The 24549-nt window shown below is 28.6% G+C and overlaps 2 protein-coding genes and 1 long non-coding RNA gene across 8 annotated transcripts; all 3 read left to right on the forward strand.

Moving 5' to 3' along the window:
- The first annotated feature begins 103 nt into the window (after window positions 1–103).
- Window positions 104–714, forward strand: LOC122531534. The gene is made up of 2 exons (XR_006307301.1): window positions 104–361; window positions 429–714. It is a non-coding gene; the product is annotated as an uncharacterized LOC122531534 (long non-coding RNA).
- A 5176-nt stretch (window positions 715–5890) lies between these two features.
- On the forward strand, window positions 5891–19474 carry LOC122531530 (glycogenin-2). 6 transcript variants are annotated; one of them, XR_006307299.1, is made up of 10 exons: window positions 5891–6093; window positions 12114–12249; window positions 12428–12602; window positions 12697–12986; window positions 13123–13303; window positions 14313–15497; window positions 16256–16459; window positions 16533–16641; window positions 17082–17184; window positions 18090–18200. XR_006307299.1 is itself a non-coding variant. In XM_043659541.1 (9 exons), exons 1-9 carry the CDS (start codon window positions 6087–6089, stop codon window positions 19460–19462), a joined length of 3660 nt encoding a protein of 1219 aa, XP_043515476.1. In that variant the 5' UTR covers window positions 5891–6086; the 3' UTR covers window positions 19463–19474. The 6 variants fall into 6 exon arrangements, 2 of the variants coding, with proteins under 2 accessions (XP_043515476.1, XP_043515477.1); XR_006307300.1 differs by having other exon boundaries at window positions 17091–17184; XR_006307297.1 differs by having other exon boundaries at window positions 17097–17184.
- Window positions 19475–20707: 1233 nt separating this feature from the next.
- Window positions 20708–22889, forward strand: LOC122531528 (leucine carboxyl methyltransferase 1). The gene is made up of 4 exons (XM_043659538.1): window positions 20708–21073; window positions 21592–21775; window positions 21852–22203; window positions 22293–22889. Exons 1-4 carry the CDS (start codon window positions 20864–20866, stop codon window positions 22495–22497), a joined length of 951 nt encoding a protein of 316 aa, XP_043515473.1. The 5' UTR covers window positions 20708–20863; the 3' UTR covers window positions 22498–22889.
- Window positions 22890–24549: the final 1660 nt, after the last annotated feature.

Consider the following 24549-nt stretch of genomic DNA (forward strand, 5'->3'; position numbering starts at 1 on the left):
ACGCATCGCTTACTGCAATATTTTCGCGGCAGGTGTCGCGAAGGGCTGTAAAATTCACGTATACGAAGATATGGACACAGGCAAGATGTATATATATCGTTTGTGGTATTACACTTATGTATATACATTCGTCCCTCTACACGAGTCTTTTTTTACGCGGTAAATTAGAACTCTACTTACACGATACTTTTTATACACGGCCAGAAAATATATAGTCGTTCCTCCATTTACGCGGCTCTTCACGCCAAATTATAACACATGCATAAGAAGCATCGATAAAACAATACTTAATTTAAACATACAGACGTTAGAATCAGTCTTAAACAATCGGCTTTGACAACAGTATATTATTCAATACACAGTAAGTAAGCAACGTTTTTACCGCACATCTTTTCAGATTTATACTTTATATTGTAATTTTAATTCAGAAATGTTTAATAAACGTTCAATAATAAAAAGAAACAGAAAATCTATGTCTTTGGACATAAAAATGAAAATTTTAAGTCAACTGGATGAAGGAGAAAATCCCTCAGCAATTGCTAAGGCGTATAGAATAAATGAATTCACTATCCGAACAGTCAAGAAAAGGAAGAAAAATATTAGAAATAGTGTGGCCTCTGGAACTTTATCAAGTTCACAGTGTTTGTTGTACACAAGAAATCCTGTAATAGAAAATATGGAAAAAGCATTAATGATTTGGATGAAGGGCAACACACACAAAAAAAAAAAGAAAATCCATGAGCAGTTTAATGATAAGAGGTTGTGCATATATTTAACAATTTAAAAGAACAAGCTTCAGCAATTGATACAGTGGATAATTTTCTGGTAGTAAAGGATGATATCAAAAATTCAAAAAAAGGTATTCATTACAAAACCTTAAATTCAAAGGTAAAGCTGCATCTGCTGATAAATCTGCAGCTGAAAAATTTTTACCACAAATTGCTCAAATAATTGAAGAAAATGGATATGTTCCACATCAGGTATTGATGAGATAGTGCTTTTTTGGAAGAAGGTTTCTGACAAAACTTTTGTAACACAAAATGTAAAAGCTTGTTACAAGCTTCAAGGTCAACAAAAATCGTGTGATATTGCTACTTTGCCGTAATGCATCAGGGGATTATCTGATAAAATCTTTGCTTCTTCGACCACAAACAACGAAACGAACAGACTTAAATGTTCCCATATATTGAAGAACAAATAAAAAGGCGTGGGTGACTGCTGAGATTTTTCGCAATTGGTTTCATAAATATTTTGTTGTAGAAGCAAAAAATTATTTAAAGAAAAAAAGGTCTTCCTTTCAAAATACCTTTAATATTGGATAATGTACCATGTCATCCATCCAACTTAGAGCATCCAAACGTAAAAATGGTTTTTTTTACCACAAAATACAACTTCGTTGATCCAGCCTTTGGATCAAGACATAATTGCTATCTTTAAAATTAATGAACTGATCTATTGCGACTTTGATCTCTGATAGATTTGTATGATTTAATAGGATAAATGTTATACATTATTTCGTTAATCGTTAGTAAGCATATTTACAATTAAGTGTTCACATTAATTGAACATACAAAGAAATATATTATTGAAAATTTAATCGCCTTTTGAATACTATAATATAATATTAAACTAAATATTAAATAAATGTGAGATAAAGTTTCAAAATGGAATTTTGCATTTTTCTTAATAAACTAAAATGACTTTCTACATATAAACGCATTTGCTGCATATTCGTATAACGCGTTTAAAAGATGTGACAATATTGATAAATTCAATAAATATGTGTGTTCGTATAACATTAAATAAGATTAATATATTTTTAAAAATACAACTTTTATTTTTTGTTAATATACATATGTGTAAAAAAGTCAATAATTAGAAAAATATACATGTATATTCGTATATCGCGAAACATATCCTCCATATTGTTTAGAAATTCAAATTATATATTAAATCAACAAACAATTAACACTTATAAATTTACAACTAAAAGACTTCTATAAGAAATCATTGATTAAGCATGCACCGTGTGGATGACCCCTAGGATAGGTGTCGGAACTAATTTATATTGTTGTCCTTATCGCACATGTTGCCCTCTTTGTTTATCGCCCGAATATGTCTGTCCTTGTCGCACACTATCTCTTTGTTTACCGCGCGAGTGTGTTTGTCCTTGTCGCACGCTAGTGCTCTCTTTGTCTAATGACGCTGACAAGGAAATCAACAGTGTGCGACAAGGAAACCCTTCGATTGATAAAAAATTCAACTTTTTACACACACATTTTTCTACGACAAAACACACATAAAAAGAAAGCGGAGAGCCTAATTTTAAGAAGGCATATAAAAAAGTTCGCAAATTATTCCTCTTAATTAGGTTTTTCTCGTAATTAGTGTGAACTGTCACAATATGGACATGGTGGCGTCGTCTAGCGGTAACTCAGTGATACTAATTATTTATAAAAACACTTATTTCTGCATTTTGCGGGTCAAATGGGGTATAAAAAGAAAACTAAGGGTCTAATTAGGGTAATACAGTCACAAAAGTTCACAATTCATTTCGCTAAATTAGGTTTTTTCGCAAATGAAAATTTCTCTGCTTTACGGATAAGAAACACGCGTTGTGGCAGATCGGTGAAACTAAAAGCTCTATAACCATATTAAGAGAATAATTAATTTTAATTTTTCACGCTACTAATTTACACTCCACGAACACATTCTAAGAAAATGCTATCAGTTACGTTCGCAAATAAATCTGAATCTAACATTCACTATAGTTTGCGCGAAGTTATGCACTCACTACTGGCACTACTACTAACGTAAACGAAATTGAAACATTCTTCATATACGTAAACTATACTTAAACAAAATATAGAACGCAAGCTAAGGATTTTTAAAACTGAACACGCAACAGTTCATAAATGATTCTTCTTAATTAATTTCTTCTCGTAATTTGTCGAAAAACTGTCACTTGTCAATGGTTTCAGGCAATGGTGGTGCCATCTATTGATAACTTGGTGGTACTAAAAACAGGATTTTCTGTTTTAGTACCACAGAGTTATCAATAGATGGCGCCACCATTACTTCAAATGAAGGGATTGAAAATGGCGATGATAATGCGAGGATAATGTAGGAAGTGATGATGTGGGTAAGGTGAGGAAAGGTTGTGCGTTTCGTCTCAGAGTCGCTGCCTAGACTCATCAGTGGGGCTGATGGCAGCGACTCCTTACCCCAGACGCTTGTTGTTGTAACTANATCGCTAGGCTGGATGGTCACCCATCCTAGCGGTTCCGCACTCTGTTTGCTTAACATCGAATATCGGTTGACTTCGACGCTAGGCGCACAGCCACTTGCGGCTTGTGCAAGTTGGTGTTCGAAACTCGTACTCGAGGAACTATAGGTCGCTACACAAATGTAGCGACCTCTACTTCGAAGAATTTAGATCAACGACATCTATGTTCTGTCGAGATGCGTATTTAATATAAACAATAGAGTTTTTAAAAATAGCTATTAATTTTATTATCACCATGGAAATGTTTACTGCCACTTATATATATTGTAGCCATAGTAGAAAATCTTCATTCGTTATTTCGTTATTTCGTTATTTCGTCATTTCGTCATTTCGTCATTTCGTCATTTCGTCATTTCGTCATTTCGTCATTTCGTCATTTAACTTTCATTATGTAATCTTCATTAAATTATTAGTAATTGTATATTTTGTGATATTGATAATATTTTTATATAAACAACTAAAATTAATTACGGAGTTATTTATTTATAGTATTGTGATATAAATATAAATTATCATAAACACTATACAAATGAAGGGATTGAAAGTGGCGATGATAATGCGAGGATAATGTAGGAAGTGATGATGTGAGTAAGGTGAGGAAAGGTTGTGTGTTTCGTCTCAGAGTCGCTGCCTAGACTCATTAGTGGGGTTGACTCCTTACCCCAGACGCTTGTTTTTGTAACTACTCGCTAGGCTGGATGGTCACCCATCCTAGCGGTTCCGCACTCAGCTTAACATCGAATATCGATTGACTTCGACGCTAGGCGCTTTTGCGGCTTGTGCAAGTTGGTGTTCGAAACTCGTACTCGAGGAACTATAGGTCGCTACACAAACCCTTGACAGATGACAGTTTTTCGACAAATTACGAGAAAAAATTAATTAAGAAGAATCATTTGTAAATTGTTATCGTTGCGTCTCCGATTTTAGAGATCCTAAGCTTGCGTTTTATGCCACAACGCGGCGCTAGTGTTTCTTACCCGTAAAACAGAGAAATTTTCATTTGCAAAAAAACCTAATTGAACGAAATGAATTGTGAACGTTTGTGATTGTATTACCCTAATTAGACCCTTAGCTTCCTTTTTATACCCCATTTGACCCGCAAAATGCAGAAATAAGTGTTTTTATAAATAATTAATATCACTGAGTTACCGCTAGATGGCGCCACCATGTCCATATTGTGACAGTTCATACTAATTACGAGAAAAACCTAATTAAGAAGAATAATTTGCGAACTTTTTTATATGCCTCCTTATAATTAGGCTCCCCGCTTTCTTTCTATGTGTGTTTTGTCCTAGAAAAATGTGTGGGTAAAAAGTTGAATTTTTCTTCAATAGATCGAAGGCTGTCCTTGTCGCACTATTTCTTTCCTTGTCTAGCGTCATTAGACAAGGAGAGCAGTAGCGTGTGACAAGGACAAACATATATACGCGATAGACAAGGAGAGCGTGACAACAGCGTGCGACAAGGACAGACATACACGCGGGGTAAACAAGGAGAACGTTAGCGTGCGACAAGGACAGACATATAAGAGCGGTAGACAAGGAGGCTAATAGCGTGCAGCAAAACAGATATATTCGAGCCGTAAACAAGAAAGGTAGTGTGCGATAAGGACAACAATATAAATTCCACCGTTTCACCGCGACACTAGTATTTTAATGCCTCTAGCGGCTAGCACATCCAGTCTTTCTTTAGTATACCAGTTAGAAAGACATGAATATTACAAATCGTAAGTGGTTGCCGCTTAGCTACGGATCAAGTGCGATCTTTAAGTTAAGCGTGCAGCGTGTGGAACACGTCTAGGATAGGTGTCGCTTTTTGGCCCAAGCTAGAGGTTCCTAATAAATTGAGTCTGAGGTTAGGGGTCACTGGCATGAACCTTATTGATGAATCTGGCGGCGACTTTGAGACGAAATACACTCCACCTTCTATCCTTTATAACCTCACATTATACATAAAATCATCCGTTACAGGAATTTCACCTTTAGCACCATCTACTGACGAATTGCAAATTGTATATTTTCAATTATATGTAGCTGTATCTATGTACAAAATTGAAAAATCCCATGCAAGAAAGGAAACAGTTCCTTCTTTCAGTAACCCACTAGGTTTTGTTTGTTCTACGTGACACTCTCAACCAATAGGTATTCTTAAATTTAAGAATGGATTGGAAATAACCAACCAAACCCACATTCTTTTCGGGGAACTTCTCATCTCTGTACGACACGTGTTGATGCAATTATAAGTCATCGTTTCGAATCTTGAGATTATTAGTAGAATAATCTTGAGATTATTCAGTAGAATTCAAAGAAAGAATATATTTTTGATTTTATATAAAATATAAAAAATAATATATCAAATTTAACAACTTTTTTTGCTTTGGGGATTACGAGAGAAATGATTGTAATTATAGAAGATGAGAAACTAATTTTTTTTATAGAAAGATTTATTTATGGTGATTCACTTGATTGCTATTTTATGTCTAAATGAGTTTCATTGTGTTTATAGTATTAGATAAAATCTGTTATATATCTTGTTCATGGTAGTAGTATATACAGATGGGGTATCTATGTAATGCCTTGTCTGTGGTAGTGTCTCCAAACCTTCAGTCGATAATACAGAGTGAGGACCAAATGATGTTGAAGGAGGGGAGAGCGACATGACATGGAAGGAGATTCGCAAGTCGTCACTCGTTTTGTAGCGCTGATGAAGTGCGTATGGTTTCTTGTTAATTGTGCGGGTATCGGCAAGTGTTGAGTGTATAAAATCGGTCTATTGAAAGAGAAATAAAAATTTTTCAACCATGGGTGGTAAGTTTAAGTCCGACAATATATACTACAATTCTATTATTCTTTCACGTGCATTGTCCAAAGATTACGTTCATTGAAAGTTCAATTGGGATGTATGATAATGTCGCCGGTAACCGGTCTTGACCCAATGACCTTCATATGAATTATATCTTCCATAGACTACGAGTAATAACCTCTTAAAACATGAAAACGTACATCTTCATTTTAATTTTGATTATTTAATTTATTACTTGTATTCGAAAACAACTATTTTCTTATAACATCTCGTTAACAATTCGAAACACACGTCCTTCGTTTTAATTTATTTTGCGAAAATCGGTCTAATTCGCGCTAAGCTTTACACCGTTTTCTTTGAACGCATGCGCAGAGTAAAACTTGGCGCGAGTTTAATATTTTATATTGCGTATTATGTACACCTGTTTTCACACTAATTATTTTTCACCTTATTATATGTTAAAGTTAATTGTTCAAAGTTATTGTAAATATCAAATTATTATCATTTATTTTTCTTTTTTAAATTCTTATGAGCATAATTCAGCAGCCATATTTAAAAATTTCATGTGATATATCTTATAAATTAGAAGATAAAATTAATATATCTAATCGAGGGTTTTTTAAAATTGTAAAATAAATTATATAGTTTATATAGTTATCTTGAAGTATTGTATTTAACAAATATTATATATAACAAAATATAATATATAACAAAAATTTAATTTTGTATTTAACAAAAATTATTAATTTAATTTAATCTAATAATTAAATTTAATTTTATATTTAAGGAAAATTATATTTAACAAGAATTTATATAAACAAATTTATATAAACAAAATTGTCTTTTAAATGATTTATTTAAATCATTTACATTGCATTGCATTGCATTCGAAGTATAAATACAAAGAAATTTCTTACTCTTCTCTTTTTCTAAAAACTTTAAAAAGAGCTATGGCTTCTACATAAAATAAAATAACTACCGCTGGTATTCCTGGTGGCAGATTATTCTTAGCCAGTCGGGGGGAGAAATTACGGCTCTTTGCCAAAATTTTCCTTCTCTTTGTATTTATTTCGAACCCAGTAAAATTTGATTTCATGAAAAATTTGCTTCTGATGTTATTTTATTTATTTATCCAATACTTTTTTAGTAGATACATATTAAAAAAATAAGATGTATATACGTCTCGCATTTTATTACTTCCATTTTATTGTAAATATTTATTTTCAATTTGGTACTTTTAATTTGTATTACCTAACTGAAGATTTTCGGTAATTACTTAACATTATTATAACGATGATATTAATACGTATATCGATCGACATGCCTCGGTGATGTAATATGTATGAACCCGCGATATACCTATAAATCTTCATTCACGAAAAATAAAAATAAAAAAAGATCATACATTGTGCGAAAATTTTGACATTAATCAAGTCGCTCGGTATTTTTTTTTCTTACTTGAAATTTACTTTTTTGGCAAAAATTATATTAAGCAACAATTGTTATTCATTTACAAAGTCAGAATCGAATTATTGTATCTTATATATTGTGGGAATATTTGAAATTTTTGTATTTTGGATAAAAACGTGTATGATTGTAACTGATATGTTCATGTGAAAGTTTATTGTATGATGATTGATGCAAAACTGTACTTTTTTACTAAATTTTAATTGTACTATTTTTATATAGATTTAGTCTTGACCTTCGTCTAGAGAGAGCCCGGAATTCTAGATTGTAAGATTTGTGTAGATATACTTTACGATTTGTACCATATCTCTTAATAGAACAGATTCCTAATTAAACACGATCTTTCTTGATTCTTTTTCTTCATTCTTAATCTTCACTCTTTGTCTATCCAGTATAGCCATGAAACAAATATTACGATGACTAATTTCTAGTGGATAATCCTTTTATCTTTTGAAAATATTTGATAATTTATAATATTCGAAAAGATTTAATAATGACAAAATGGACAAACACTATATAGGTACGAAATACTATAAGTACGAAATAATTGAAAAAATTAATAGCTCAAAACGAGATCTGTCTAAATTAAGCTTAAATAGTTTTATAAATTTTTTTCTATATTCCAAACTATTTGACATGGAATTTTAGAACATAATGTAGTAAATAAGTTAATGAAATTAGATTCAGATAATGGATACTTCATTTCATCGAACCAACTTCATCAGTAAATCAATTTTTATATTTCTATTTATAAACTACTCGAAGTTCTTCGTTAATAATATAATATACTACAAAATGGAAAAAAATGAAGAAAACTCATATATTTCTCTAATTCTTGTTCCATAAGTAAAAATCTGGGAGAAACTTAATAAATTTCTTAATATATATCATAAATCTGGAATTTACAATTCCAAGCATGAAAATTGTACAAGGTTTTTTTAGAATCTAAGTGATTCTTAGAAAAGTTTGTGTTTCTTAGAAAAACTTTCCTAACTCTAATGGTAATTCGAACTTCGATATCCTGATCATCATTCGATACGTATGTCGAAATGTATTGATATGCACATCGTTCTGAACTAAGGAGTGATAACAATGATTCACTCGCGTTGCAGAAGAACGCGCGGGAGAAAGTGTCGATTTGTAGACGTGTCTGAAGTATGATCATATAAAGAAATCTGGTCAGACTTGGGAGACAAGTGCTTGACCTAAGGCAACGTATATGAATGCATTTTGTACAAACGCGAGGCTGGGTTGCTATTATAAGCTGGTCGGCTTGTATAAATATAAACCTGTGTGGCACAACGACGCCGGCATTCTGCCTCTCGGGTTTCGTCTGCGTATTACAATATGCGAGAAGCCGAGCACTACCTTTCTCATAGTCGAGATAAATGTTTTGTGTTTTTTAACCCACTCTGTGATAATGTCGGCACATCAAGAGATAAATAGGAAGGCACCACTGCCAAAATCGTGATACATCAAGGGTGGTGAACATAATTCTTTCAAGTATTGGCTAACTTAGATTCACGTGTAATGACGAAACAAATCGCGATGAATTACCGCGATTTTCATGGTAATACGAATCGAATTTCCTTAGTTTACCAGATTAGCTTTTGAATGAAACTTATTTAATTCTTTTTAGAGTCAATAGGAAATATCTAGCATTAATATGAATATTAAAATTCATGCTTAATATTGTCAAGTCGTCATATATAAATAATAGCCAAATATTAAAAATGAAACAATTATTCATATAATGATATTTTATGGAGTTTTAAATACTCGTTCTAGGATATCGAACGATTTAATAATTATTCTACAAATAAATTATTTCTATCGATGGTGACGGTAACAATTTATAAAAAAAAGATTTATAACGATTTATGAAAAAAGAAATTATAAATATTCAAGTTGTATAATATCTCTAGATTGTTGATTTGGACCAATTATCCATAATCACTGGAACAAATAATTCTGAGTGGTATAAAAGTATATATGAAGATTCGATGTGATCCAACGCGTTACGTTTCGGAATACACCGGTAGCAGAAATCCGAGCTTTTCTCCTGTATATCTATTTTCTTTCTCAGTTCCTCTCACTCTTTTTTCTACGGCTGTGACTCACAGTTCCTTTGCATTCATTGCATTTAACTTTACTAAGACCTTTGATGCGACTCAATTCCGTAAAAATTTTTCAAATCTAACGATAAATAAAAAATGTTAATAATAATGTTCCACAAGTTGAATATTCGAGAAACCAGAAACCATGGATTACGAAATTATATCAATATTACGCGTATAATCCTGAGACGATATCAGGCATTTAATGTAAATGATAAAAAATTGTTAATTTCGTAAGTGATGTAAATTATCATTGATTACCATTAGAAGTGCAGAAACATTGAATAAAATAACCTTGACATAGAAATAAACTTTACTCATTCTTATTTTATTTTCTATCAAATGTTAATGAATAAATTTTTATAATTTTGCAATATTTATAATTCCATGTGATCTAATTTAGTCAGTTTATAAACTTCTTTTGAAATCGATATGTCGAAGACATCGGACATATCGATAAACTCGTTTATTAATAATGAAGAATTCTAAGTCTTCGAATTGAAATTTAAACAGTGGAATTTGCAGTATATGTTATGATACAATTAAATATATAAATAATATTCAGCGTTGAATTATATGATAATTAATAAATGCTGAATTATCAATGACTGAATAATTATTGAAAATATTTCATTGAGTAGTGGTATTTTGCAAAAGTATCATTTCCGTGATTATAATGATAATCTCGTGAAATGCAACTAACGCAGGAAATCTAATATCTCATTCAATGTCGATACGTATAGCGCAGCCTTTCCAGAAACGTGAACGGTATATTTTCAAGGTTTATGAAAGAGAGAGACTACATGAAATAATTCTACGTACATGATGTAGCTACATTTCGCGTTTCGTGAAATATATATTGTGTAATGAAGTTCGAAAAATTGATTGAATTCTGTCGGCCGTTCTATTTTGGCTCTCGTGCGCAGAGGAGAGATACTAGATGGACGTGCTTTAAGAAAATGATCGTAAATGCTTATTTATAACTATTAAAACATTTAATTCAGTAATTTATATTAATACTGTGTGCAATTCTTTTTTACATAATTCTTCTTTTTTGTGAAATAAAGAAAAATGGATTAATTGTTCTTTTGCTCTGTAATCTATAATGTTCTTAACGGTCTATAACAACGGTGGGCAAATGCGGCTGTTCCTTAAGTGCGGCTCCCATTGAAAATTAAAATTTTTTTTTTTTATTATTACTTCAGAACTTTTTTCACAGAATCTTGTTAAATTGACTAAGTAACTAATATTTTGTTATACAGTTTTTTTGTTGTATTTATTTTTTTCTTATCTTTACATCTCTGGAAAATTTGGCTATTTTTATTCTGATTATAAATAAATCCGCAATGCGGCTCTCATTGACCTCATGCGTGCTCATCCCTGGTTTATAACTTTATAATTGAAATAATTTATTGAATAAAATTAAAATTTACGTTCATATATTTAAAATACTTATTCTTAACACTACTTGTGGACTACTTGAAGAGCTGATAAGAAATTATCGTAAAAGAGAACATAGTAAAATATTTTATCTTTCATATATGTACTTTTTATTTTTTTATCATATTCTATCTAGCGAATTCATCGTTGAAGCACAAGTAGTATTCAGATAAATAGCTAAAAATAATATTTTTATTTTGGAGCTAAATTTCTCGAGATCGAACCCGGGGAGAACTACACGATGACATTTACGAAATAGAAATAGAAAGAGTTATAAATACAGCAGCATCGTTGGATTTCTTATTGGTGAAAAATAAGTTAAACGCATTTAACTTCGCTTGCTTGGATCAAATGGATTCCTAGCACATGCATCTTCTTCTATTTTTATCATTTTAGAAAATGTTCATGACTGCGTTATTAAAAGTTATTCTTGTAACTTCTTGAATTTGAAGTTGAGTTTGAAATATGTTTTTCAAAAAACATAGTCGGGAACAATTCAAAATTGTTCAACACTTGTGCTGAAATTATTTGTAATAATTATACATTATTCAACTTGTTATTATAAGTAGCCTTTAGTTAAATAATTGTTAAACAATTAAAAGTTAAACAATTGTTAGAATTATCTTTTTATTTATGTAACCGTTAAAAAGAAAGCAAATACAATAAACTCAGTGACAATAACAATCTTCAGAATTATTATTAATGAGCTATCTATGTTAGAAGAAGAATATATTTTTATTTATAATATTTATTGATGATATACCTAATATTGAAGATAATTCAAGAATCAATGTTTTAACGTCTCTGGTCATTTAATTTTACCTAACAAATATTTTATCAATTTAAATGCATAATGATATGTGGTTAGTTATCAAGAAATATTTAATACATGAATATTATTCATCCATAAAATTATAAAGAGATACCAATTTTCGTTTCTTTTTCTTTTTTTCTTTTTTTTTTTAATTACAATTGTAATATTTATTTATTTTAATTTTAAGGATATGCCTGGGTTACATTAGCTACCAATGATGCTTATTCTTTGGGAGCTTTAGTTTTGGCACACTCTTTACGACGAGTTGGTACCAAGCACGAACTGGCCGTTTTGATTACTCCTGGAGTAACGCAAACGATGAGGTAAGCTATTTCTGAGTGATTTCTATTAATACAAACTGAACTTCTGTTTATTTTAATGTATTTATTTAATAATTTTTCTGTTTTAAATCGCAAATTAGTAATTTTTATTTATGATATGATATCAATCAACATTTTTTTTATCGTAATATTGAAATATTTTCTTTTTAATTGTGTTTAGGGAAAAGTTATCAGCAATCTTTTCTGTAGTAATGGAAGTAAATGTACTTGATTCAAAAGATGAAGCTAATTTAGCACTTTTAGCTAGACCAGAATTGGGTGTTACATTTACCAAATTGCATTGCTGGAGATTAACTCAATATGAGAAATGTGTGTTTCTTGATGCAGATACACTTGTAAGCATGCAAAATTTTTATTTTCACTCTAATAAAAACAGGTTCATTTGATCTTTAAAAAAATTTTATGTTTGTACTTTTGCACGTATGTCAGGTTGTCAGAAATTGCGATGAATTGTTTGAGAAAGAAGAATTATCTGCTGCTCCTGATGTCGGTTGGCCTGATTGCTTCAATTCTGGTGTATTTGTATATAAACCATCCCAACAAACTTTTGCTTCGATTACCGCATTTGCTGCTGCTAAAGGTTCGTTTGATGGTGGAGATCAAGGATTATTGAATATGTATTTCAGTGATTGGGCTAGAAAAGACATTTCCAAACATTTACCATTTATCTATAATATGTGCTCCACTGCTACATATTCCTATCTTCCTGCATTCAAACAGTAAGAATATATATTTATTTTATTATATTTTTTCTTTACGTTTTTACATATATGTATACATATGTAACATTTCATATGAAACAATACATACATAAATAAAAGATCTAAAGTAACTATAAATATTGTTCTTTAATAGATTTGGGGATGATGTTAGAATAATACATTTTATTGGTATTACAAAACCATGGTTACAGTATTTTGATACTTTGACTGGTATTGTTCAGCCACCAGTGGGTTCTGCACACTTGCAACCATTATTACAATTATGGTGGAACATATTTTGTGAAAAAGTACATCCTCAGTTATCACCTGTTATGGTAAGTTTGACTGTAATTTTTTCTTTTAATTAATTAAAATATTAATAAGTTTAATATATAATTTGTGGATTTTTGGATTTTTTCTGAATCTCACTATAGCCTTAAATATTAATAAAGCAGGTAAGATTTAAACAATATGCTTTTATTATTCTTACAAAAGTATATCAACCATGTTGTGAATATATTTAGGCAATATAGATAATATTTTAAAAGCACAATCACGCATTACTATATACATGCTTGATAAAATGTAGCTAAAATTGTACATATTACACATAACAAATAATGTGTATAAAAATTATTAATAATTAGAATATTTCAAAAAAATCTTTGAAAGATTTAATTTCTTAATCTTTATTAATTCCTTGGTCAAAGATTTTTTTTTTATAAAATTGGATATGCATGTTATTATCTTAAATTAAAAGTAGATATTTAGTCACTGATTCTAGGAGCTGTTCCATTATAAATTATTTAATTGTGTACAATTTTTATTGCAAATATATTATTATATATTGCTTTTAATTAAGAGTGACATTTCCTAGCACAATTTGCTTTTTGTTACATTTAAAATATATTTGTAATTTTTTAATTTTTTTTTTTTAGTTTTAAATAATTATATTGATAGCTGTATAAATTTAAAATAGAACTTGTAAAATTTTTTATTAAAGTTTTATAAATATCACAACTATTAATATGTTTTAACTTTATTTTTTTTCATATTTTTTTTGGTAGATCAGTGTCCATTTTTTCTCCCCTGTTATTACGTTTGTAATATTTAATATTTTCTTATATTGTACAGTACTATTTAATGTCTATTGTAGTTATTAGTACTAAAATGTAAATTATTTTTAGTCTATTTTTAATCTATAAATATATATTTAAACCTAACATAATGTTTTTATTATAATATTAAGTAGAGAAGTATAGAAGAAAAATGGACACTGTTAAATTAGTTTTCTACTAACCAATTGAATGTGCATTTTTCTGTTTTGGCATGATGCTTGCATAGGCTACCAGCACATTGGCACCAATTTGGCACGAATTTTCTCCTATGCCTCTTGAATCCTTTGTTCCAAGAAGTCCCATTTACATGGACATACAAAACAAAACACAGAATGACATACATTTAGAACAACCAGATTTTTCAGAGTTTCAAGATCCATGGGAAAATTATTATGTATCAAATGATCCAGATATTTATAAATCAGAAAATAATGAAAGAGAACAGTATTATTCAACAATCAACAGTTTGCCTATATCTGTATTAAATGAAAGCTTAAATTCTGTGCATCAGACTCAGTCATCACTAGAATATAACAGGAAAGTCTATCATAATCAACAATATAGTGAAAATGTGTCTGCTTTATATACTCTAAATCATTATAATCAAATAGAATCTGATCAGTTAAGTAATGAAACTGAGCAACAACATTTTTCTCATTCTAATGATATAGATAGGAAATCCTATCATAATCAACAATATAATGAAAATATGTCTCCTCCATATACTTTAAATTATAATCAATTAGAATCTAATCAGTTAATCAATGAAACTGACAATGAGCAACAACATTTTTCTCATTCCAATGATATAGTCACTTTAAATACAGACTCTGAACATTGGAAAGTTCAAGATAATATAGAACAACATAATCCTCTACACAATGTGCAATATTATCATTTAAATGAATCTCAATATCAACCTACTAACAATCAACACATTCCTCAAAATACTTGCAATAGATTAGTATCAGAAGAAACAAACCAACATCAGCATATTGAGTACAAATGTAACTATCAACATTCTTCTAGTAATAACAACAAATTGCTTTCAGAAGAAATAAAACATCAACATAACGAACCTTATATTGATCATCATTGTAATTATTATCAAATGTTTGATAATGTAAATAATAAACAACTTGTTCAGCATTGTGAACAAGAAAATCAAACTAGTAAATCTTTAGATGTCAACATTAATCATGTCCAAACTACACCAAATAACATAGCTTATCAGAATAATCTTTCTATTAAACAAACTACTGAACAAAATGAAAATATGAACGTTACAGACAAACGGACAAGCACACTAATATCTACTAGTCCTCATCCTGATTCCAAACCTTGTACAGATATCCACAATGTAGCAACGCAATCTGATTCACACATAATGGATGATTCAAATAGTTCAAATGTAAGTAATTGTAATATATCTTTTTACATTAAAATTAAAAGTGTTTTCTTATTACAATTTAGAATACTTGCATTGTAATTTTGAATATATTGCTTGAGTATATTTAGTATTTTTTGGGATTTGCAGCTTTAATACATTTGTTTATTATAAGTTTTTATTATTAAATATTTTTAGTTCCATCTACATATCACATAATTATTAAAGAAAGTCAAAATTGACCAAAAATTATTCAAAAGAAATAGCTTCCCTGAAATATAACATGATTTGCTACTATTGTTGTGTGGTTAATTTGCTTTAGATTTGTGTATTACATTGTTTTTTATGTTTGTGGTATATGTATTTATATAGTATTACTACCATATATGACAATTGGGTAAGGTAATTATGCAAAATAATCCATATAAATGTGTACTGATATAATTCTAATCTATATTCTAATATTCCTTTATTTTATCATATTAAAAATTGATTTTAATCATATTTAAAAATTGAAGACATTTCTGAAAGTTTATGATGGAGGTTTATGGATCTATGTTATTTGGTAAATCATTTTTAACTAATTGTTATATGTTATAAGTGTTCTGCTAAAATTTTATTTTAATATTCCTCATAATTAACGATTCAAATGTAGCAATATTGGAAAAACTATAACTAAAACTTTTGATGTGATTTATTTATTTCATTATTTCAGTCTCTGGGTCCTTTTTTCAGAAATTTTTTCAATTATTAAATTAAGAGGACTTTTTCTGATTCCATAGGCTGGTCTAGCTGGTGTCTTGGCTCAAATGACATTAGGTGAACCCAGAAGCGCTCAACAAATTGCATTAGAGGAGCATATGCGAAAACAAAGTTGGGAACAAGGTCAGATAGACTATATGGGTCGTGATAGTTTTGACAATATTTGGAAAAAAATTTGTGAAACACTTGCTCTTGCACCTCCGCGGTTACCATCTCCTCCTAAAGTAATTACTTAAGTGATACATAATAAATTAATAATAATAACATTTGTATATAAATTTATATTACGATTTACAGGAAACTCAAAAAGAATCGACGCTAAAAACCGACAAGACTGATGAATCTGTTAAATCTATTGAAGTTATTGAATCTACTGATTCTGTAGATGAGGTGGATAAAGGAATTGGTATGTATTACACAATATGCATGAAATTATTTTTTACAAATTATGATTATAAAAATTATTCAAGTATGGATAAAACAAAGAAGCAAGATTTTTAAGCTATATAAATAACATTTTTTATTATATAGCTAGTATTGAACCAAAAAAAAATATAAAACTTAATTTTACATAATAAAAATTTTTAATAATACTGGAAACTGTGTACGAAATCGAAAATTAAAGTGCTCATAATGCAAAGCCATTAACTGTATTTATAAAAATGCTTTGCGATTTTATTTTCCTCCCTTTTTTAATACAGCATGTGTCATTCAAACTCATATTCGGAAGTAAAAATTTTAATTTTATAGGAATTTAATTTGAACAAAATGTCAAATTGTATTTAATAAAATACTAGAAAATTTGATATAATTTAAACAAGTGAAAAATATATGTTTTTTATACAGTTTATCAAGTTTAAGTGTTTGAAACAGGAACGGAGGACAGCAACTAACAGATCCTGGCGCCATAGCATTGCTACGTCTTGTAATGTCGTTTTGCTTTAATGGGGTAAATATTATAAGAACTCGCATCATCAATTCGCGATTTTTAAGTAAATTAAAAAAGTTTGTGGTATATAACTAAACCAGCACATGGTATATACTTACATTATTAAAATTATATCATTTTATAATAAGTTATATTATAATAAATCATATCATTTATGTTGTTTTAATATCACATATCATTTTGATTCCTATAATTTACAAAGTTCTATACTTTATCTAATCAAAGAAATGTAGTATACATTAATATTAATGTTACTTTCATCAACATATTTGTATTGTTAAATTATCTTAAATTCTTTAAAATAATTCATAAAAAACGCTTATGTTATGTATATTTATGTAGCTTATTTATATGTATTTAAACATCAGAAACATTTTAAACATTGAATGCTTGACAAATTTAATATTGCACTAAAAAATTAAATACATCACCATATGCATGATAACTTTGTATCATTTTTTAAATTTACTAATTAAGCATTTTTTAATTTACTAATACTAATTCTATGTTTAATGTGCATTAATTAACCTGAAATATTCATATTCCATTTATATCATACTAAACAGCATTTCATAAGAGCACTTGCAATAAATTTCAATCACAATCATTATATCCTTTGTGCTAAAATTAGAGCTTTATTTGGATATATTTTGCATATTAAAAAGTAATTTTAGATTAAAGTATTATTTGTACATATTTTTATTTTATAAATTTTATTGCTTAATATTTTATTTTCAATATTTTATTTCATATTATTTTTATGTTTATATAGAATTCATTTTTATTAAATATATGTTTAAAAGTAGTAAATTTAAATATAAGAATTATTAAATAAAAAATGTATTTAATTGCATTTCTATAATTTGTTATATGCAAATATAACATAATTTTTTTTTTTTATTTAGCTCAGGCAACTATCAGTCATACTGAAGAACAATCTCTAGTTAACAATGTTCCTATAACAAACGTACCTACATTATCAGGAGATCAAAAGAATGAAGATAACAAATTTTCAACAAAATCAGGAATTGAAACACTTGATACAAAGCTCCCAATACAAATATCTCATGAAGAAGTTGCAGAATTCAGTTCAAAATCATTATTAAAAGAAGCCTCAGAACAAATAAATCTGCCTATAAAATCGTCTAATCTAATTCAATCATCTTCAATTGAAGAACAAAATGTAATTACCTCACCAAAAAAACTAGAAAACAAATTACAGGATGTAAGAGATCTTAAAATCACAGTAGATATCGAAGACACGAAACAATCGAATATTAGAGATGAAAAACATGCAAAACAACTCTTAACTGCTTCTGAAATTCTAACAGTTAGTCCTGTTCCTATTCAAGTTGCAGAATCTGTACTACAAGTGGAACCAAAAGAATCTATGTCTGATTCTCAAGTAATGCCACAAGAAATCCTTTCTTCTACAATTACACCTGTTCACTTAACAGAAGTAGAAGATAAGTTACATATAAATGGTTCGACATCTTCAATTAATTTTGTGCAAAATAAAGAAAAATCAAATTTGAATAATTCCTCAACTGTAATGAGTATCGATACTGCCAATAAATTAGGTCAGTCAGAAGAAGCTTCACAGAATTTGTCACCAATACAGCAAGTTCAACTTAATGACACAGCTGGATTATCTTCCAAAAATTTATGTATACCAGAGAAATCAGTACAGGAAAAAACAGTAGAATTAGAACAACAAGAACAACAGGATAAAAAAGACGAATCTGGCACAAACGAAATAATAGAATCAATTAAAATTTCATCAGAACATGAAGTAACTGAATCATTACTATTAGACAAAGCTCCAATTAGACCTTTAAGAACAAAAGATTTAAATGCACCTTCAACAAGTATCCAAATAAATGCACAATCAGATTTAATAGATCAAGAGAAAGTAATAAAAAAGCCTGGGAAAAAATTGACAGAAAAGTCGGTATCAGAAGTAGAAATGGAAACAACAGATGGTGATGGCGTTGAAAAGAAAGTAGGAAGGAAGATAGTAAAAAAAGTTACAAAAAAAACAAAAATAAAATCAGAAGAAGGACCAGATGATAGTACAGTAGACAGTAGTTCTTCTAGTAAACAAAAAAAAACTATAAAAGTTGTTAAAAAAGGTGTAAAATCGTCTCAAATAGGCCTTAGTGATACTACTGTCCCTGAAACTCCATCATCTAGTACTTCTGATGCACCAATTCCACCTAAGAGAAAAACAAAAACAGCAGCTGTAAAAGCTATTAAAAAATCCGGTATAGAGCAGTAATTATATCAAGAAGCTGACAATAATTATTTAAAACTCTACATGAAAGTTTAAAAACTACAAACTGCGAAAAGAATGGAAGGTGATACTCGCTAGTCTTTTCTAATTTTTTATACTTTTAATACATCTTTAACTGTATCACCCATAGCTTTGCTGTTTTTTTAAATATGGAATTTTGTTAGATAACATTATATTATTTCAATGTTAGATAACATTATATTCCAATATAATATTTGCTTCATAATTTATATATATATTTGATTACATGTCTTTTTTTAACCATGTGTTAGTACTAAATAAAATTCTTTTATATTATATCTTTATTTACCTGTTTACGTATATTGGAATGAAATTAATACTATTTAATGATACTATAATTTTCTATAATTGTTAATTATATCAATATGTGTTTTAACTAATTTCTTACTCATTTATTAGCTTCAATCTATTTAGTAACATATATATGAGTAGCTGTGATTGATTATTTTTAAAGTATATATTACTTTTACAAAAATACAAAAGAATATCTTTACATTTTATAGAACTATTGGTCAAGAATTATAAAAATTAATTATACGTTTATACATTTTATATGTATCAATTTGTATTTTTGTATACTTACGCATATATACAAAAAGGTATATAGTATGCAATCATACTATCATCATATGAATTTCTAATTTTAAAAAAATGTCAGACATTGTGTTTGAATATATTTGTTAAGATCAAGACATACAGTCTTATTTATTTCCCAATTATAAATAATCCACTTTAATTTGTAAACATAACTTACTTAATTTAACAATCAAATTTATGTACCTACATATTTTCTTATATCAATTTATCCTTGTGTAGTGTATTTATTTAATATTTAGAATAAAGAAATAACTGCAAAATATTGAAACTGTACATATTTAACATCTGTTGAAAAAAAGAGGAGAGAAACTTATTTCAATAATTTACAAATTCGTATTAAGTTATAATTATTGATTTTGCTTTTTGCTTTTACAAATGTATTTCATATTTTCAAAAGTCCATAGAAATTTTATTGATCAACTTGATTTATAACGTATAATTAGTAACATTAGTAAAAATTCCAAATAAAATACGTCATTAATAAGTAAGAAATTGTAATGAGATGCATTAATGTTTTGTGTCCATGTATATGATACATATTAAGATATAAAGTGATGGTTAGGGGATACCCCTACTGTCAGATAACCCGCATCGCACAGCAGGCGCAAGCTTGCGCTGCAAGTAGATGCGAGTCTACAGCAGTCGCTACACAGTCTTAAGCAGTATGGTCGCTTATACAGTTTTTCATGAGTGACAAGTAACGGTTTTCACGTAAAGAAAATTTCGAATAATGATTTATTATAACTGAAGTGAACCGAAATTAGTGTAATGATCAAAGATATGGCTGATGATGAGGCCATACAGGCCACAAATGACGATGCAAGTGAGTGTAAAAGATATGCGGTTCAACTTGGTTACTGGTCCGATCCATTTATCAACTTTTTCGTGAAACAAACTGGACGAAAAGCGCCGGAAATCAATCGTGGTTACTATGCAAGGGTAAAGGGAATCGAAGTGTTCGTTGACAAATTCCTTAAGGTACGTACTGATTTTAATTTCTCTGAGTTTCGTTATTGCAACTTCAAAATTGGCATAACCTAGAACATGATAGAAACAATCCGGGATACAGCTGATTTAAGTAGCTAAGGACGTGCAATGCCGGAAACCTTGACCTGGCCGAGGCCCTGTCCCAATTTCCTAACTCCTCCTTTTGTCATGAAATAGTGAAATAGGTTAATCTCGTGTAGACAACAGATCTTTTTCTGTAAAAATAACAAATGCGTTTTTAATTATTGAACAATTTTTCGACCATTGTTTTTCTCTTTTAATTGTGATAATTAATTAAAATCGTAAAATGACATATTATATATTTTAATAATACATGAAGTTATTGCAATCGTTTATTATTGTTTGTAATTTTTAATTCATGTGAATATTATAACAAGATGAATACATTTCAATTCTTTATATAAATAAAAATGAATTAGAAAATATATATGAATACATCTAAATAGGTACAATACACTGATAAAATTAATTTTGTAACAAATATATAGCTATCAGGTGAAAAAGGACAAATTATAAACTTGGGTGCTGGATTTGATACACTCTATTGGCGACTTAAAGAAGCGGGAAAGTGTCCGGCAAATTTTATAGAACTTGATTTTCCTAGTATTACTGCTCGAAAATGTTATCACATTAAAAAACACAAACAATTGATAGATACGTTAAATACGGAAGGTAAAGTATTAAGCTTTGTAATTTTTTTTTTCTTTATGCATGGGTCCTTGTTAATAAAAAAAATTTACTTTTGCAGATGGAGAAATTAGATTTTCAACAACAGATCTACATGCTGCCAATTATCACTTGGTGGGAATAGATCTACGGCATATATCTGAACTTACTAACAAATTAACACAAGCAGAAGTTAATTTTAATCTTCCAACCATGTTCCTTGCAGAATGTGTCTTAGTATATATAGACACTAGTGCAGCTTCTGCATTATTAAAATGGCTTGCTGGAAAATTTCCAAATAGTATTTTTGTTAACTACGAGCAAGTGAACATGAAAGATAAATTTGGTCAAGTTATGTTGTCCAATTTACGTAGTCGTGGATGTTTGTTGGCAGGTGTAGAAGATTGTGAATCTTTGGAAACTCAACAAAGACGGTATTTTAATTTTGTACTAGTTGTGCATTATTCTGAATATGCCCTAATAAATGTTTTATTAAAAATGTAACTTAAATTGTATATTTCAGTTTTACAATAAACAGTTGGGAAGGCTCTAATGCATGGACAATGGTAGAAGTCTATGATTCACTGCCTCAAGATGATCGTAGTCGAATCGAACATATAGAAATGTTGGATGAGCGAGAACTTTTAATTCAGTTATTGCAACATTACTGTATCTCGGTTGCTTGGAATGGACAAACATTTAAAAACTTGTCTATAGCACAGGGTTAGCTTTTCTAACTCTTATAAGTTACTCCAGGTAATGATACTATGTCATTAAAAATCTATAAGCTTGTAAGTACATATGTGGTACCTAATGATAAAAGATCATTGTTTTGAATGGAGTTAGTAAGTTTTGATTTTAAATTTTTAGTATAGATTAATACATATCTTGATTTATAACAGTATACTTTTTCTATTATGTAGATATCTTTTTCATATGTTTTTAAAGTATTATAAAATTCAAAGTATTAGAAAAGACAAGTTATAAAATTACATAAAACTGATCACTTATTCAAGTAATTTTATCATGTTGAATTTAAAACAGATTTATTCTATTTTCATTGTGATTTATGTGTTATAAATATCGTGAATATAATATTAAAATGGTATTAATGAAAGTTAAACCTTCATATTTTTTTGAGCAGCTAAATATAAGATAGCATTAAAAATGTAAAGCTAATTTTCAATCATGTAACATTTATTTAATTTCTATGGATTTCGTATATTTGTAAAATTAGTTTCTAATTAGAGGTAATTTCAATTATTAACAAACACTATTTCCCTATCATTTACTATTTTATATTTGAAATCTCTTATTAAATCTCTAATTACATTCATAAATTTTCTACTAAAAAGTTATATTTGCAGTATTTTAAATTATTAGTTCACTATATTTCATAAGAAATTATTTCACGCAGTTTCATAAAAAAATAATTTATGTAAAGTAACAACATGCAACGAAAAAAAGAGATTTTACTTAAACATAAAATAATAGAACAGCACATGTTTTTGAGTATGCCGTTTTACAAATGTCCTAATTTAAACGATTATTTACATGTACAGAAAGAATTAATTAATACAGTTGCTATTCACATTTATAAAATATTATCACTTAGACTATTAAGATATAACACGTTTCCATGTATTAGAAAATGTATACAGAAAATTGTATTTCCATTGTTATTATTTTCGTAAAAACATGATAGATAGACTGGTCATAAAGTCATACAAAAATTTCTCAGGAAATAAATTATTGCTACATTAATTGGACAATATTTGAGTCAGTTTCATTCCAATGAATTCAAGTTGACTCATTAAATTGTCGACAACTTAGTAAAACACGAACAGTGTTATTTTCTTATAAAGGAACATCAGGGTTGTGATATAAAAACTAAAAGTAATATGAAAGAGTGGAGAATTTATCAGATGAAAATGGTATTAAAAAATTGTTATATTAATCATAAAATCGTTTCTACGTTCTAATATATTGATTTTTATTTGACTTTAACCATGCTTCTTTTTATTCGTGATAATATATTTACTAATATTCTTATAAAGGCTTATTAGACCACAAGGTATAGTACATAGGAAAAACACACAAATACATATATTAACAGATTGTGAGTTCGTGTTATAGAATTCATATGTTTTTAAAAATAAGATTGCATACCTGGAGTAACACAAATACTAAGAAATAATCTAATATTCTATTTTTCTGAAAAGTTATGAATCACAGTTGTATCTGTCAACAATGATAAATTCTTTCCAACTTCATGTTTTAAACATTCAATAATAAAATCACATCTCATCATAATAGTTTCATGCCATCTTATTTACGTTTGAATGGTATTTCTTATAAATATTTTAAATAACTTGAAGTTTGAGAATCAAATTGATTTATTACTAATTATTATTAATTGGAAAAAAAAACACTGCCAATGTATAGTTGAAAAATCCTGTAATAGAACATATTTATTATCAAATTGTAAAAAATTATAAAATTTCAGATGTTGAAAGAGCAAATATTAAATATTATTTCTTTATTGATTTTTATATAATCAAAAATGTTTAATATACAATTAATGATAAATTTTATTTTATAAATTGTAAAGAAAATTCTAAAGAAAAAATTGATAATTTGAATCTCAAACTTAAGTAATACTTCTTATAGTAATGAAATACACAATTCTGTTTTTGCATGTACTTCACAATTAATGTTATTAATGTCTTATATGGATGCTGTAAAAGTTAAATCGTACAATGGCTATATTCTATGTGCTT

Source organism: Frieseomelitta varia, unplaced genomic scaffold (assembly GCF_011392965.1).
Source record: "Frieseomelitta varia isolate USP_RPSP 00005682 unplaced genomic scaffold, Fvar_1.2 scaffold_404, whole genome shotgun sequence".
NCBI lineage: Eukaryota > Metazoa > Arthropoda > Insecta > Hymenoptera > Apidae > Frieseomelitta > Frieseomelitta varia.

Coding starts and splice junctions, on each gene's coding strand:
- LOC122531530 (XM_043659541.1), top strand. Junction 12,250..12,427: donor GGAGTAACGCAAACGATGAG/GTAAGCTATTTC, acceptor AATTGTGTTTAG/GGAAAAGTTATCAGCAATCT. Junction 12,603..12,696: donor TTCTTGATGCAGATACACTT/GTAAGCATGCAA, acceptor CACGTATGTCAG/GTTGTCAGAAATTGCGATGA.
- LOC122531528 (XM_043659538.1), top strand. CDS start 20,864: ATGATCAAAGATATGGCTGATGATGAGGCCATACAGGCCACAAATGAC. Junction 21,776..21,851: donor AGATACGTTAAATACGGAAG/GTAAAGTATTAA, acceptor TTACTTTTGCAG/ATGGAGAAATTAGATTTTCA. Junction 22,204..22,292: donor TTGGAAACTCAACAAAGACG/GTATTTTAATTT, acceptor TGTATATTTCAG/TTTTACAATAAACAGTTGGG.